The sequence below is a fragment of the Miniopterus schreibersii genome (assembly GCF_964146895.1).
Source record: "Miniopterus schreibersii genome assembly, chromosome: 19".
Lineage (NCBI taxonomy): Eukaryota > Metazoa > Chordata > Mammalia > Chiroptera > Miniopteridae > Miniopterus > Miniopterus schreibersii.
In genome coordinates, this window is record NC_138119.1 from 39,575,728 (window position 1) to 39,591,784 (window position 16,057).

At 56.4% G+C, this 16,057-nt stretch overlaps 1 protein-coding gene across 1 annotated transcript; it reads left to right on the plus strand.

Moving 5' to 3' along the window:
- Positions 1-2,914: 2,914 nt before the first annotated feature.
- Positions 2,915-9,423, plus strand: FCGR3B (Fc gamma receptor IIIb). The gene is made up of 5 exons (XM_081121601.1): positions 2,915-2,972; positions 3,589-3,609; positions 3,946-4,203; positions 7,464-7,718; positions 8,970-9,423. Exons 1-5 carry the CDS (start codon positions 2,933-2,935, stop codon positions 9,188-9,190), a joined length of 795 nt encoding a protein of 264 aa, XP_080977727.1. The 5' UTR covers positions 2,915-2,932; the 3' UTR covers positions 9,191-9,423.
- Positions 9,424-16,057: the final 6,634 nt, after the last annotated feature.

The following is a 16,057-nucleotide window of genomic DNA, read 5'->3' on the forward strand; positions in this document are numbered from 1 at the left end:
AGATCTAACGGTAAACACTTCTATTAAATGATTTTGATATCTGTTGCATTTGTAGTTTAGAGGTTACTATATTTTGTTATTAAAATGAACAAGTAGAATATTTCCTTAAAAGACAGTTAAATTTCTGTTTGCCTCTCTGTGGACCTTAGTCATTTATTTCTTTGTGGCCAGTGATGCGCCTAAAGAATGGGGGGTGGGGGTCCTCCTTACTCTAGCTGACAGTCACTGAGACGGAACTCCGTGACCAGAGCGGGTCCCAGCAAACATGCAGTCTCAGACGCAAGAAAGTCGGGGGCGACACTATTCTTCCTTTCCACACATTCCTCAAAAATATTTTTAGCATTTGCTCTCCAATTTTTAAAAAATGTGTAAAACGTTGAGTGGCGTGTGTTTGTGTTGTGTAATGTAATGTGATATGTAAACACGAACAACAAAATGGACAAAATGCACATATGTGCAGGCAGATGTGTGTTTACCTGAACACGGAAGTGTAGGGAATGATCTGGAAGGACACAGAGGTCTTCTCGGTGCTTACTCTTCACTCTCTCCATCAAGAGATGAGGCCTGTGTCCCCTGCCCTGGACACTGGTGGGCTCACGCCTCCCGAGGAGTCCTGTGCAGTGGAAACCAACACCACTTGTCACTGTGACCTGTAAACAAGTTCAAGTCTCTCATGTAAAACAAAATAAAATCTCCCTCTAGGAGGTGAAGCTTCTGATTTTCCTCTCCCATGATATCACTCAGGGTCTTGATTTAAGCAAGTGTTTCAGAATCTGATATAGTAGGAAAGGAAAGGAATTTACTGGGTGTAATCTGGAGGCAGGTCAGCCGATCCCACTGCTGTGACCACCATCTCCCTCCCTTGTAAGTTAAGTCCCGTGCCCGGCCTTTGGGACTCAGCAACCTGGAGGAGGCACACTGGCCAAGAGCAGATCACACGGCTGCTCTTTGGCCGCCCTAACAAAGCACCACAGCCAACAGAGTTGAAACAGACACTTATTTTTCCATAGTTCTGGAGGCTGGAAGTCTGGGATCAAGGTGCTGTCAGGGGTGGTTTCTCCTAAGGCCTCTCTCCTCAGCATACAGATGGCCGTCTTTTCCATGTCCTCACATGGTCGACCCTCTGGGCATGTTTGTGTCTTAGGAGGTTTGTGTCTCTTCCTAGGAGGACACCAGTCTTACTGGATTAGGGCCCTCCTTAATGTCCTCATTTTAACTTAATTACTCCTTAAATACCCCATCTCCAAATACAGTCACATTCTGAGGTCCTGAAGGTTGGGACTTCTACATGTAAATTTGGGGGAGACAGAGTTTAGCCCATCACACTAGCTCGAGGTGGGAAAAGGGAGATCTAGCCCCTTTGGTTTCTACAGTGAAGGCCATCACCACTTTCTATTGAGGCTGCTCACAGAAGGGTCCCCCAGGAAGACCTAGGTGCTAGTACAAGGGCAGGGGCTCCTGGGCGGCCAGACACGGCTCCCTGCGCCCTCATAATAGAGATGCTTACACAGACTGGTAATTCATTAAAAACTCTTTTATTTCTACTCAGCCTTCAACCAAAAGTTAACAGCTTCTGTGTCCCAACCCTAGCCCCAGATGGCCACACTGGACTTTTCTACAGTGTTTCCTGTTTTGAACAGTGACTTCTCCCTCCCTGAAGTTGGGGCCTCTGGGCTCCCCTCTGTTTTCCTGGCAGCCCCTTCTCCTCGATCTGCAGTGTCAGCAACTCCCTCTGGTGCACGCTGTGACTGCTGCCATGAGCCAAGTTCCTGCCCCTGCCCCCCCCCCATTCCCCTTTCTCCAGCCCTCCACGGGCACAGAGCTCTCACCCCCGCTCTGCCGCACCTATGGCGTCTGGGTGGGCCTCACAGGGAGTTTCTTGAGTTACAGGGAAAATGGTGTGTTCATTTGCATTTTTTCCTGGGAAAGGACCTAAAGCTTTTATTGAAAGTTTAAAACATCAACCGTGTTGGTGCCTCCTCAACTTGTCTTTGGTCCAGACCTCTCTCCTGAATTCCACAGCCATGTGTCCAGCTGCCTACTTGACATCTCACCTGAATCACCACAACCGCCTCCAACCCCACCACTCTCTCCCTCCCCAAGCCTGCTCCTCCCCCTCTGTTCGCACGCCCATGAGATGGACACCATCCTCCTGAGTGGAGGCTGAGCACTGCCCAGACCCCGCCTCTGCCACCCCTCCTGGCCAATTGCTCACCCACATCCTGCCCATTCTACCTGCTTCCCACCTCTCCAGTGCAGGCCCACTTCCTTAACAGAGAAACTCTACCTCTCACCTGAGCTGTTAAAATAACTCCAGGGCCCATTTCTCCTCCATGGCCAGGGTTTCTTTTCACAGACAGCAGGAACCTTGTGATCAAATTCACACAGAAAGTTAGAAGCTCCTGTGGATTACAGATCCCACGGCATAGGCGTTTTTAATTTTGAAAGAAAGTGGTGGAGGTGATATTAGGGGGAGGGACACCGGTAGGGTCTGAAGATTGAAATGCCTGCTCTCCATGTAGGCGGCCAGGCAGGAGGGAGGCCTGAGACGGAGCTAGAGAGCCTCAGGGAACACCCTCAGCCCGTCCCCTAGGCCAAGCTCTCCCCTTCTTGGTGCTGAATGGACCCAGCCCTGGGTGGGAAAAATGTCCTGAGATTTCTGAGGGTGCCCCACAGGCTGTCACCAGGTGCTCAGCACAGGCCCACGTGGGGCAAAGGGACACACCCACCTCAGCTTCTCCTCCAAGCTCTTCCCCGCCCCCCACCCAGGGCTCACTTGTTCGAGTTCTGATCAGGAATCAATGATGTTACCAGAAAAAGGAACCTATTGGGTAGTGGGGTACAGGGCAAGGCTGTTCAACTTCCTCTCTCAAGTTAGCTAGGTCACCGCAGGGCTCCAAGGTCTGGTGACTCACTCATCCTCACAGCCAGCATGTGGCAGCTGCTACTCACCGCAGCCCTGCTGCTTCTGGGTAAGTCAGGGTCCCCGCTGAGGGAGACACTCAGGATGTCCAGGGATCAAGCCACGGATGGGACCCTTCTCATGTCTACAGCCCTAGATTTAGCTCCTAGGACAAACCATTTAGGAGCTAGAGACAAGGGGAATGCTGGCTCTGACTTGGGCACCATCCGAAGGTGAAGGGGGACTGTGACGTCTCTGTCCTCAGTTTCCCTGTCTGTAAGTTGAAGAGTATGGAAGAGTATGTCTCTTCCATTGTGACATTCCAGGTTCCTCTTTAAGACTTTTAATCTCTACTCTTCCCAGGGGACTTGGGTTGAGGTTGTTTTTAGGCTTTCATTCAGGGAATTTCAATGCGTATCCTTAATTTGGGAGTTTGAACAGGGACCAAGGAGTAAGGGAGTGGTGCTGAAAACAGGGATTTGGGTGGACGGCAGGGAGGAGGGAAGGAAGCACAGACATTGGAGACCAGAGTGCAGGTCCCTGGACGGCTGGCCACTCTACGTATCCCGGTTCCTGGCAACACGGGCTCTGGGCCAGGGTGGGCAGGGGAGTCCAAGCTCAGCCCTCACTGCAGGCACCCGCTGTCCACTTGTGCTCAATATTTGTTTCATTCTTTTTTCCTGCAGCTTCATCAGGCACCCAAGCTGGTGAGTTTGCTTCAAGGTGTCAGACTAATCAAGTGAGGCCCGTAAGGACACTAGGCATGGGCCATGGCAACAGCGGGTAGGGGGCTTGGCTGGGGCAATTGCCCCAACACACTGGGGCTTAGCCCTATGCTTTTCTGGCCAGTTTTCCTCAACATAGAGAGAGACCAAGAATGGGGCTAACTGCCTCCAAGACAAGATGCTCTAAGACTGAGTCACAGACTAAGGCAGAGTTGCCAACTGTGGGTTTACAGGGTGGACTCTGGTGTGGAGCCCCCCAGAATGCAGGGTGGGGGACGCTCATCCCCAGCCCTCACCCACATTCCCTTGTCTCCTCAGAAGATCTCCGGAAGGCTGTGGTGTCCCTGTACCCAGAATGGGACAGGCTGCTCGAGAAGGACAATGTAACTCTGAGGTGCCAGGGGACCCACACCAACGGGCATGATTCCACACGGTGGTGGCACAATGGAAACCTCCTGCCAAACCAGAACTCCAGCTATGTCATCTCATCGGCCAGAGTCAATGACAGTGGGGAGTACACATGTCAGACCAACCTCTCCAAACTCAGTGACCCGGTGCTGCTCCAAGTCCATGCTGGTGAGTGGGTGATGGGGAATAGGGGAGTCACCAATAAAGGGTGACACAAGAGGCCAGGAAAGACTGGGGGAGAGCCAGAAGGTGATGTTCTTGGGGGTTAGAACTAAGATGAGATGATCCATGGTCCCTCTGAGTAACATCAGAGGGCCCTACCACTGGAGGGCACAGTGTTAAACCTGGCATATAGCAGATACAGGACTGCTGCTCCACCCAGTACCTGAGCCCCATCCACAGAGGACACACCCAACCTGGATGGTGTGGTCTAGAGGCTGGGGCCTGACTCTGAGGCTCAATAGTATTCATTGCATAAATTAGTGGATCTGTTCTCAGGACCACCATCTCCTCTCACTCTCAGACACACAAAGCCCTAAGCTGCCCCATAACTCCCCTAATGGCGGAGTGTCATATCCCTCTCCCATCAATGCCACACTCAGACTCACAGCGTAACTGAGGCAGCATGCAGTCCTCCTAATACACACATGCCCGTTCACCTTGCATATCAACTGTGGAATTAAAGTCTTTCTTTTCTTTTTTTTAATTTATCTTTATTGTTGAAAGTATTACAGGTGTCCCATTTTCCCCCCAATTGGCCCCCTCCACCTCGCTCCCACCCTCTCCCCAGGCCTTCACCCCGTTATTGGCTGTGTCCATGGGTTATGCATATATGCATATAACTTCTTTGGTTAATCTCTTCCCACCCTCCACCCCACTTCCCTCTTTCCTCTGAAATATGATCATCTGTTACATGCGTCAATGTCTCTGGATCTATTTAGTTCATCAGATTATTTTGTTCATTAGCTTCTTCCCAAAGGAGACCCTTCAACATTTCCTGTAGTGCTGGTCTGGTGGTGATGAACTCCTTTAGCTTTTTCTTATCTGTGAAGCTCTTTATCTGACCTTCAATTCTAAACGACAGCTTTGCTGGGTAGAGCAATCTTGGTTGTAGTTCCATGTTTTTCATCACTTTGAATATTTCTTGCCACTCCCTTCTGGCCTGCAAGGTTTCTGTTGAGAAATCAGCTGACTGTCGTATGGGTGCTCCCTTGTAGAAAGTCTGTATTTTCAATGGGATCCAGGCACCAGAGGCAGGTAGGGGAGAACTGGAAGCGGGGATCTCACCTGGTGTCCCTGTAACTGCACCACACGCCCGGTACTTGCCGAGTCACCTTGCAAGCCTGACTCCGACGAGGCTGTCCCATTTGTAAAATGGACACAGGCAGAACTGGCCTGGAGGGGAAGGGGGGCTAATGCAGTGGACCTGCAACCGAGCTCCATGGAATTGGGCCCCTAAGCTGGTTTTGGTGGCTCCTGTGCAGCTGACTGTCCACTGAGCTGACCTCTCCTCCAGCACAGAGCTACGGGGGATGTCTACTGTCTAGCTAGGAGGAAAATGCCACCCAAGACCAAATAAAATGGAGATTTGCCAGCAGGCAGCAGGAGAAAAATCAAGCCTGGGGGCTACTGGCTTGTCTCGAATTTGACCCTAGAGACCTGCTTCAGAAGCCTAGTCCGGGGGGACCACAACCACGGACTTCTGCAGGCGAGCCCCGATCGCCCTTTGGGACCTACTCCACTTCTCTCCTCCGAGGTACCTTCCTTTTCTTAACTTTCCTCAGGCAGAATCCCTGGGCTCCATCCTCTGGCCGCGCAGTCCTTAGATCTTAGACTGTGCAGCACTTACCACTTTCTATTGGGATTATTTCTGAGTCTAGACTACAGGCTCTTTGGGGCTCAGATGGTGTGTCCTAGTCATCTGGGTGTCCCCAGTCTGCACAACACCATACATTCTCTATAAAATACCTGTCAGATGAACACATGTGGACATTCGATGACAGCACAGACCAGAGCAGGTGTGCTCCCCCAAGGCCACCAGACCACGTGCGTACGGTACCTAATCTTATAACCACCACGTTACGCTAATAACGATTCATCTCTGCTCACACAGCAAGTGGATATATCAGCATGTGGCCTCTTTTGATAAATGATATTTTTTTTAAATACATTTTTATTGACTTCAGAGAGAGGAAAGGAAAGGGGGAGAGAGAGAGAAACATCAATGATGAGAGTCATTGATCGGCTGCCTCCTGCACGCCCCCGACTGGGGATCGAGCCGCAATCCAGGCCTGTGCCCTGACCGGGAATCGAACCCCGATCGCCTGGATCCTACGTCGGTGCTCAACCGCTGAGCCACGCCCAGCCGGGCAGATAAATGATATTTCTTAATAAATAATGAAGGTTACCTTCTGTTTGGTCAATATTCCAGGGAGAGAATTTTCATGTGCTACCAATTTTGTTTAGCGTAAGGTACTAGATTCTTTAAATTAGAGTAAATTTTATTGTTTTGTTCTTCTTACAAAACTCATTTGGGTTTCAAAAGTACATGAAAGTAAAAGGGAAAAAACTGAAACAATCTGTTGTCCCACCTCCCAGAGAAAAATAGTTCATATTTAAAAAAGAAAGTGTACTGTCTTCCTTTTTGTCTTCTGCGCCTAGATACTTTTTGCATTCTCTTTTTGACAACATTGTCTCATAAATGTTCCTCATGTTATTTTAAAATTTGTCTGCAATTCATCTTTAATCGTTGAGGTTCACCTCCTGACCAGAGTTCACGTGCTGTCTGTGTGGAGTCTGGTTACTGAGTGAGGCAGTTGTGAGAACTGTCCCGGCTGCGTAAGAATTTTCTCTTGAAAGCTGTGCTCAGAGATAAAGATGGGCTTACAGAGGCCTGGGGCCCCTCAGAGGCTCCCGGTTCCCAGGGCACCACAGGCGCGCCTGTCTCTCTCCTCCTTGGCCTTTAGCTCTCCCCCTCGGTATCTGTAGCCACTCCTGTGCCCACCCAGGGACCACATTCCTGACTGCTGCAAGAGTCTCAACATTTCTCAGCTATCTATTCCTTCTGAAGACTACCTTTCCTTTAATGAGGCAAATCACAGTTTTCAAATGCAATTTCTACTCTGACCTGGAACATGTGGTGCTCCTGGTACCTGCCATAGCAAACCCAAGGGCAGCCCTTCGCCCTGCAGACGGCCCCTCACCTGCCTGTCACTTCATCCCTTTGCCCCAGTCTTTGTCTGTCCCTCTCCTCTGTCAGAGAGAAGGTCTTGGTGTGGCTTGAGTTCTCACAGGCCAGGAGGCTTTTTCCAAGGGGAGCTTGTAGGAAGGGCTCCCTGTCTGCTTTTCATCTGGTGACAAGTGTCTGCTGCTCCAGTTCGTGGCTCTGCTCACCAAGGCCTCCTGGGCCTGTGGTCTGTATCTTTCAGCCTGGTTGCTGCTCCAGGCCCGCCAGTGGGTGGCCCAAGAGGGGGACCCCATCAAGTTGAGGTGCCACAGCTGGAAGAACGTTCCTGTTCACAACGTCCAATATTTCCAGAACGGCAGAGGCGTGCAGTTTTCCTATCAGAATTTTGATTTCCACATTCCCAAGGCATCTGGCAAACACAACGGCTCCTACTTCTGCAGGGGGATCATCGGGACTCTTAACGTGTCTTCCGAGGCTGTGAACATCATTGTTCAAGGTGAGAGGGGTGTGGGCCTGGATGACCCAGAGCCCAGGTGACTGGCTAAGCCACTGCTCTCTGAACCCCAATTTCTGTAACAAAGACAACTGACATGTGTTGGGCACCCGTCTGTGGGCTGGATGCTATGCTAAGTGCTTCATCACAGGTGCCTTGCCTGGCGATCACAGGGACCCCAACACGTGATGAGATAGGTCATGCTGGCTCCATGGTACAGATGAAAGAACTGAGGTAAAATAAAGGGGGGTAATTAATTTGCCCCGCAGGTCACACCAGAGGGTCAAAGCCTGTGTCTATTTAACCACTTGACAAAATGAAATCACTGGACAGGCACCATGTCCTATGGTGACTTTTGTCCAGTGTCAGTGGCGCACACCCCCCTCCTCGGGGCAGAGCTTCCCTCGCTACACTCAGTGCTTCTGATGTCACAAAACGTCCACCAGTAACCAGACCAAGACCACATAGCAAGACAGTGAGATACACACATACCTTCTGAGACTTTAACAAAACAAAGTCATAATCTGTATAAATATAATGCCATTACAATTTAAATTTAAAGTAAACACTCTCAGCTGGAGAGGGAAAGAGAAGACCAGTAATAAAGCACATGGGTCAGAATGCGCACAGTTGGTAAATGCAGGGGAATGTGGGAGAGTTCTCTGTGCTATTCCAGTAACTTTTTGTCAGTTTGAAATTAAATCAAGATGAAGAGTTAAAGAACTGAAATAAAAAATTCAGTATGTTACCAGTTTGTACACAGTGGCAAGGAATGAGTTTTAAATAACAACATCAAGGACTAAGAGGCTGAAAGCCAACAAGCTCCACATCACTCCCTTTTGGGTGATTAGTTACTGGGCCTTGGTAAAGAAACAGTACCGGTTCTCTGCCAATAAGTAGCGAATTTCAGTGGTTCACCTTTTTTTCAGATTTCCTTTAGTGACAATGAACAGCGCACATGGTGTGAAAACAATGAGTAATTTTGAGACTCAAGATAAAGTCACAATTAAGGAGTAATGGTCTCACCCCAACTTAAACTTTAACAGCTGCCTCAGATCCCCAGCAAACCAACCGCCCGACTCGCCCCGCCCCGCCGGGCCCGCGGGCCCAGGCGCTGCGCGTGGGGCGCGGTGCTGCTCGGCGGCGCTGGGCCGGCTCCGCGGGAGCAGGTGCGGGAACGGCCTCCCCCGACGGCCCGCTCCCGCTCCGAGCGTCCGCCTGAGCTCGGCCCCTCCGTCCCGCGCTCCCCCGCAGCGCCCGCGGCCTCGCTCGTCTCCCCGGGGCGTCGCGCCCTGTGCTGCCTGCTGCTGGGAGCGCTGTTCGCAGTGGACACGGGGCTGCACTTCTCCGTGTGGAGGGACCTTCGAAGCCTGCTGAGGAACAGGAGGGACGGCGGGACAGACGGCGGGACAGACGGCGGGACAGACGGCGGCGTCACGCGGAGCAAGAGCCCTGGGGACGAGCGGGAGCGGTGAAAGCAGAGCCCCCGCGCCCCTCCGCTCGCAGCGCCGTCGTCCCCACGCCCACGCCCACCCCACGCCCACGCCCGCCCACGCCACCCCACGCCCACGCCCACCCCACGCCCACCCCACGCCCGGCGGCAGGACCCCGCGCTGAAGGCCGTCCCCAGCTCTGTTATCTCTTGGGCTCCAATGGAAAGGAAGGGGCTGTGCTTGTTTTTAATATTACTGTCACTTTCAGTACTCCATCTGTTTTTTATTTTATTTTAAATTATAGTTCACATAGAATGTTACGACAGTTTCAGGTGTACAACACCGGGACTCAGCATTTAATGCACCTCACGAGGAGACCACGGCGGAGCAGCGCGGCCCCGGCGGCGCCCTGGGCGCGGGCATCGCTCCTGAACCCCCGGGCGGCCGGTGCCAGCCGGGGCCTGCACCCCGCTGCCAGGCAGGCGCTCTCGGGCTCCGCGGGGCTCCTGCAGGCGGCCCGGGGCGAGCGGGCGGGCGGTGCCAGGCCGCGCGGGGGGTGCCCAGGAGCCCCGTCGGAAGGCAGAGGCCGGGCGTGCCCCCCGACGCGCTCTCCTCGTCCTGCGCAGAAGCGGTCCACGGACGGGCGATGCGGGAGGAACGCGCGGGAAAGGGATCGGCACCCACCCCGCGGGAGGAAGGGGCGGGAAAGGAGACACGGCACCCACAGCGCTGTCCCGGGCCGCTCCGCCCGCCCGTGTCCCCGCCCGCGCCCTGAGAAGGCGGACCGAGAGCCCGCGGGCCGCCGGGGGGCACGGGCATGCGGGGGAGGGGGGCACGGGCATGCGGGGGAGGGGGGGCCGGCGCCGAGCACCCGGCAGCGGCCGCGCGCACAGCGCCCCCTGGCGGACGCCGGGTAGCACCGCCGCACGCGCTGCGCCCCCGCGCGCCCCGGCTCCCCGAGCCCCGGGCCCCTCAGGGACCGGGGAGCAGCAGGCGGCGCGCACGGGCTCCAGCTCTGTCTCCGCTTCAGCCGCCTCCCGCAGGAAGTCGATTCCACGGAGCATGGACGGGCCGCGCGCGCCGTCTCGGGCGGAGGGCGGGGCGCGAGCCCTTCTCTCCCCCCAGCGGCCGGGCGGCCGGACGCGGCTCCGGGTCGCAGCCTCCGGCCCCAGCGCCTGGGAACCAGCCGTCAGCCTGCTAGTTCACAGGCCGCTCAGCCGAGTGGGCACGACGGGCTTTTCCAGGGGCGGGGAGAGGGGGCGGGTGGCTCGGGGCGTGGAGCAGGAGAGGGCGCGGGCGGGCCCGAGCGGGGGCCTGGTCAGAGGCGCGGGCCAGCCGGCTGGGTCCGGTGGGGCGCAGACAGGAGACAGGCTGGGAACGCCGGGCCTTCGACTCAGCTGCCGGGTGCCGCACGGCGCCCCGCCCGAGTGCGGGAACCCCGCGGGCCGCGGGAGGGCGCGGAGAGGCCTCCTTTGCGGCGTGTGCCCAAGACGCCTGGGAGTTTGCCCCGCAGGGGAGGACGGCCCGGGGCCCGAGCAGACGCCGAGCGCCGGGCAAGCGGCGGGGTCCGCGGCGCGGGCGGGGGCGGGGGCGGGCCCCGCGGTGAGGGCGCCGCCTTCCGGCCGAGCGCCCCCGCCGACGCCGCGGGCCGGGCGGCAGAGCGGGCTCGGGGGCAGGAGAGCCGACCGGCGGCGCGCGAGGAGGCTCTGCGGGGCCCGGGCTCCCGCCCCCGTCAGGGGCCGCAGGTCGGGGCGGGTCCCCTTGGTAAGAGGCCGCGCCTTCGGACTCCCGCTCGCGGAAGTCGTACCGACCAGAGGGCCCGCTTCCCGGCGCGGCCGGGTCGAAACGCGGGCCCGCCCCGCTGGGCTCGGACCGGCAGCCTCGCGGGGGCCGGCGGGGCGCGGCGGGGCGCGGGACCCCAGGCGGCTGCGGGAGCCCGGCCCGGCCCCGGCCGCACCTGCCGGACCTCGCGGCTCAGAGCGGCGCGTGGAGGACGAGCGGCCGCGCGTGGCCGGGAGCGCCCGGTGGGCTCCGGAGCTCGCTGGCCCTGCTCAGAGGAAGACGGCCGTGAGCGCTGCTGCCGATCTAGACAGTTTGTGAGCTCGCGTGCACAGGCGCGAATATTGTGGAAATTTAAAATACCAGCCATGTCGTGCAAAATATAAAGTCCAAGTAAGGAGCCGAATGCCCCACCCAGCGGTTCTGAAGGTCTCTGCGGGCGCGCTAGGTGCCCGCGGCCTACGGGCTTCACAGTCACGTCGGCCCGGCGTCCACGCGCGGAGACTCCTATTCCAACACCATCAACCTGCGCTCCTGGCCGGTGCCCGCTAATGACCCAGAGCCACCCAGAGAGAGGAGGGACGCGTCTTCGTCCCTGGGCCGACATGTCAGGGCCACAGGCTTCTTGAGTCTCTGTCGCCTCCCGCCGTCCAGGCGCTGGCCGGCCGACCCCTCGCGGCACCGGGCGCGCGAGCACCGCGTCGCCCCAGCCCCAGCCCCGGCCCCGGCCCCCAGGCCTCCTGCGGCGCCACCCTGTCTAGTGCCGTCCAGGGAGATGACTATGCCTCCTTCGGAAAGCAGCAGCTGCGGATGAATTCCCTCTCACGTCTTTGGCTGACCCTTGAACTGGGTGCGGACTGAGCAGAGCCTCCAGGAGGCCAGGGTGAAAATACAGCCAGAGGCTAAGGGCTGCACGTACTCAGCAGAGATTTCAGGAGCTGCCATCCCAAAGGAGACAGGAAAACACTGGAAACTGCATAACTACTCAAAAATAGGAGATCTGATACAGAAATTATTACGTAGCCATAAGGCACAACACAGTGAAGTCATCTGAGTAATGTTTTAGAGTAATATTTAATGAATATAGAAATATTCACATTTTAAGTAAACACTCGAGTAAATTTAAAAATATACACCGTATGATTTCAATTTTGCATTTAAAAATACCAGAGATAAACATACAGCAAAATATTAATAAGTATTTCCTGGATGGTAAAAATATGGCTGCCTTTTCTTCTTCGTGACATGTTTATTTTCCATATTTTCTACAAGAACTACATGAAACCGGACACAGTGGGTCCAGGCTGCCTGTCACCACTTGAGCCAATTAAGCAGAGAGGGGTTGAATCCCGCGGGCGCTCACTGCGATCCTGCGGGCAGTCGCCCTGCAAGTGCTGCTCTGCCCCCTCCTGCCAGCCCGCGGGCTGCGGGGGAAGGAAGGGCTGCGGGCAGGGGGAGGCGCGGGGGGCTGCAGGGTCTGTGGTCGGAGTGTCTCCTTCCAGGATCCTGAAGTCCGATAACTAGGTAGTTAATTTTCAGTGGTGTTAACACCCAGCTCTGCCAGTTCCTGGGACCTGAGAATGGTCACCATTCCTGAGGCAAACTCCCAGAGCTGGTCAGGGTCCTGGCACAGCAGCCAAATCAAAGCACATCCTGTCCTTGGCCTGTTCTCAAAATGCATTTTCTTTTCTGAGCAAGGGACCCATCCAGCCCCAAGGTGTCTTTTATCTTTCTGCAGCTCTGTTTTTCTCTCGGAGCACGTCCTCCAGTTTCCCAGGGCCTGTAGGACAACCTCGCGTCTGTCGTTAGCGAGGTGAATCATCACCAGACAACCGCGGTCCTTTCCTGTTAGGTGCCCTCCCGCCTCCCACCATCACCGTCCACAGAGCGTGATCCACAGCTCTGCCCCCAACATATATATTACTATTATATCCAGGAAAAACATTACATTTTTTAATATGAGCCAGGTGCCGGTGCAGGGATTACTGCAGAGGACTTACTCCCACGAAGGCTCTCGAAACCTGTGGAATTGGCCCTGTTCCCTCGCAGACCAGAAGCCGAGGGAATCAAAGGACTTTAGTATAAGCAGACCGTTGGTTGGTGGTAAAAGCAGGTCCCTGTCAGACCAGGGCTCGTTTCTCTGGACTGTCCGGTGCAGAGCTAAAGCTTTGCTTATTCCCATCCCCGCAGTGGGGAGGCGTTTCCCAGCTGGCGCGCCGTCGCGCAGGCGGCGGACTTGAGGACGCGGGGGCGCCGCGGCGCAGGGAAGCGCGCGGGTGGTCGGGGGGAGGAGCGAGAGGGAAAGGCGGAAGTTCAGAGCGCGGGGCTGGCGCAGAGCCGCGGCCCTGGGGTGCTCCTCCGCCGGGCAGGCGGGTGTGGGGGCTCGGTGGGCGGCGAGAAGGCGCCCCCGGCGGCGGGTCCGGGGAGCTGCGCCGCGGGAGTAAGGACGCGACGCGTTTCACGCAGCACCAGGGTCAGGCCGCACCCGCCAGAACTGTTGCCCATCGCTTCGAAATTCTCACGCGAGAAAGGTACCCTTAGAGAAAATCTAGTTGTGTAAGAGTAATTTTTGTTTCAGCGAAGGGAGGACTCAGAAAAGGACGGGCAGGCCCGGCCGGCGTGGCTCAGCGGGTGAGCGGCGACCCAGGACCCCGGAGCCCGCGGTTCGATCCCGGCCAGGGCACCCGCCCGGGCTGCGGGCCCCACCCCCAGCAGGGCCGTGCAGGAGGCAGCCGGTCAGTGACTCTCATCATTGATGTTCCTATCTCTCTCTCCCTCTCCCTTCCTCTCTCTGAAATCGATAAAGGCATATACCTTTTTAAAAAGGTGCATGAATCTTTTTTTTAAGAAAAAAAAAAAAGGAGGGAAAAAGGACATCCTTTGCCTCCTCGTCGGGGAACCGAACCCGCGTGTCAGGCGGGGATGTTCTGCAACGTTGTGTGAAAACCATTGCTTAGTAAACTACTTAGTAAGAGCTATTTATTCTGACAGATACAGGTTGCTAGCAAAGTTGCAACTTTGCTGTCTAGACCGGCGCGTGACTACTAAAACGTAATGGGAGTCCTGTAGAAATTTATACTTCCCAATAGCCATTTTCAAAAGTAAGAAGAAATAGGTGATAATTTTCATAATTTACCTTATGTAACCCAATATATGAAAATATTTCAACATGTAACTAACATGAACATATTAATTATATTTCTTCGTACTTGGTGTTCACACAGCTGTGTATGCTACACTTACACACAACACGGTTTAGCTGGACGTTACATTTTCATCGGAAAAATTTGGCCAGTACTTAGATTTCATAAACTTGACCATGGAAGGAGAGGGCTCATTCCCAAGTTGTTTCTAAAGTGCTGAAACATCCCCAGTAGCTGAACTGAAGGAGTGTTTAAGATTTTCCATTTATTTAATTCAATTAATAAACTGCACTTCCTCTGACGCTGGGCTACAGCCTCTAGGAACTCTGTTTAAAAAAACGGCAGGAGAAACCTCTGGAATCCAGCGGCCCCTTGTGGTAGCAAAGAGAGAAAAAACCTTTGCGTTGGCCGGGAATCGAACCCGGGTCAACTGCTTGGAAGGCAGCTATGCTCACCACTATACCACCAACGCCCGCTGCCGGCACGCCTCTCCGCTCCCTACCTGAGCCTAGTGCAGCCGGGCGCCTTCCCCGCGCGCCTTCGAGCATTTGTCGGTGACTCCGAGGCGTCCTCTCGGAACACACCTGCACTCGCTCCTCCTGTCGGGCGACGTGGGGCGGAGGGTGAGGGAGACCGCGGGCGAGGTGCCACCAGGCGTGGCTCGGCCCCTCCAGAGAAGGGGCGCCCGGGAAAATGGGTCTTTTCCGTTTAGGATGGTGAGGCAGGATGAGATAGGGAAAGGGAGGCAGCTTTATTGCCCCTGCTTGGCGAAAGAGTCCAGGGGCAGTTCTAGGTTATTTAACACTATAAATAAACTCCGAGCGGATGTAACCTGACATCATGAAGATACCTAACCTTAAGCAGCAACGGCGCCCCCGCGGGTCAGGATGGCCGAGCGGTCTAAGGCGCTGCGTTCAGGTCGCAGTCTCCCCTGGAGGCGTGGGTTCGAATCCCACTCCTGACAGACGTGTCTTCACTTTTTTCCTCCCCACACAGAGTTTAATTGCCGAGGAAGGACTGTCGGTCCATCGCCACCTTTTCACCCTGCGTGTCCACTGTGAAGGTTGTGCCGCGCTGTGAACGTGGAGCTGAGGTTTCCTTCCTGCAGGTAAGAGACTGGCCCGTCGGGCCAGGGAGCAGTTGGGACAAAGGACCAGCCCTAACTATGAAAATATGTTTTTCCTTTCGACTCCAGCCTCTCCGTGCCTATCTATACCTTTCTTTACGCAACAGCGACGCACTGAACCTTCTCTAGACGCCGAGCCCGCGGCGGGCCGGCGGCCGCGGCTCCTGACCGAAGGCAGGCCTCGGTTCGCCGGTAGCTGACTGGGCTTCTCAGCGCTCAAGCGGCGGCGTCGAGGCCTCAGGCTCCCCCGGACCCGCTCCCCCCACGGGCTCCACCTCCGCGGGTTGCCGAGTCCCCGAAGCCAGGAAAAGAGCCCGCGGGGCGCGTGGGGCCGGCGGGTCGCGGAGGGGAGCGCAGTTGCTCCTTTCAATTCCTTTCTCTTGACGATCACAAAGGAGACAATTTCTGATTTGGGAGCCGCTAGTTACGGACAAACCTTGCTGTCCTGGAGGAGCTGGCGCCGCCAAGCGGGAGGCTGAGTGAGGCCCCGGGGGTGAGGGCGGGGCCTGGGGGGACGGGGGCGTCGGGGGGACGGGGGCGTCGGGGGGACGGGGGCCTCGGGGGGACGGGGGCCTCGGGAGGACTGGGCCGTCGGGGGGACGGGGGCCTCGGGGGGATGGGGGCCTGGGGGGACGGGGGCCTGGGGGGACGGGGCCGTCGGGGGGACGGGGGCCTGGGGGGACTGGGCCGTCGGGGGGACGGGGGCGTCGGGGGCGACTGGGCCGTCGGGGGGACGGGGGCCTGGGGGGACTGGGCCGTCGGGGGGACGGGGGCGTCGGGGGGACGGGGGCCTGGGGGGACGGGGGCGTCGGGGGGACGGGGGCCTGGGGGGACTGGGCCGTCGGGGGGACGGGGGCCTGG

Excerpts from the sequence above, each read along its gene's own strand:
- FCGR3B (XM_081121601.1), top strand. The coding sequence starts at position 2,933 with ATGTGGCAGCTGCTACTCACCGCAGCCCTGCTGCTTCTGG. Across the intron at positions 2,973-3,588 it reads CGCAGCCCTGCTGCTTCTGG|CTTCATCAGGCACCCAAGCT; the intron begins GTAAGTCAGGGT and ends TTTTTCCTGCAG. Across the intron at positions 7,719-8,969 it reads TGTGAACATCATTGTTCAAG|CGCCCGCGGCCTCGCTCGTC; the intron begins GTGAGAGGGGTG and ends GCTCCCCCGCAG.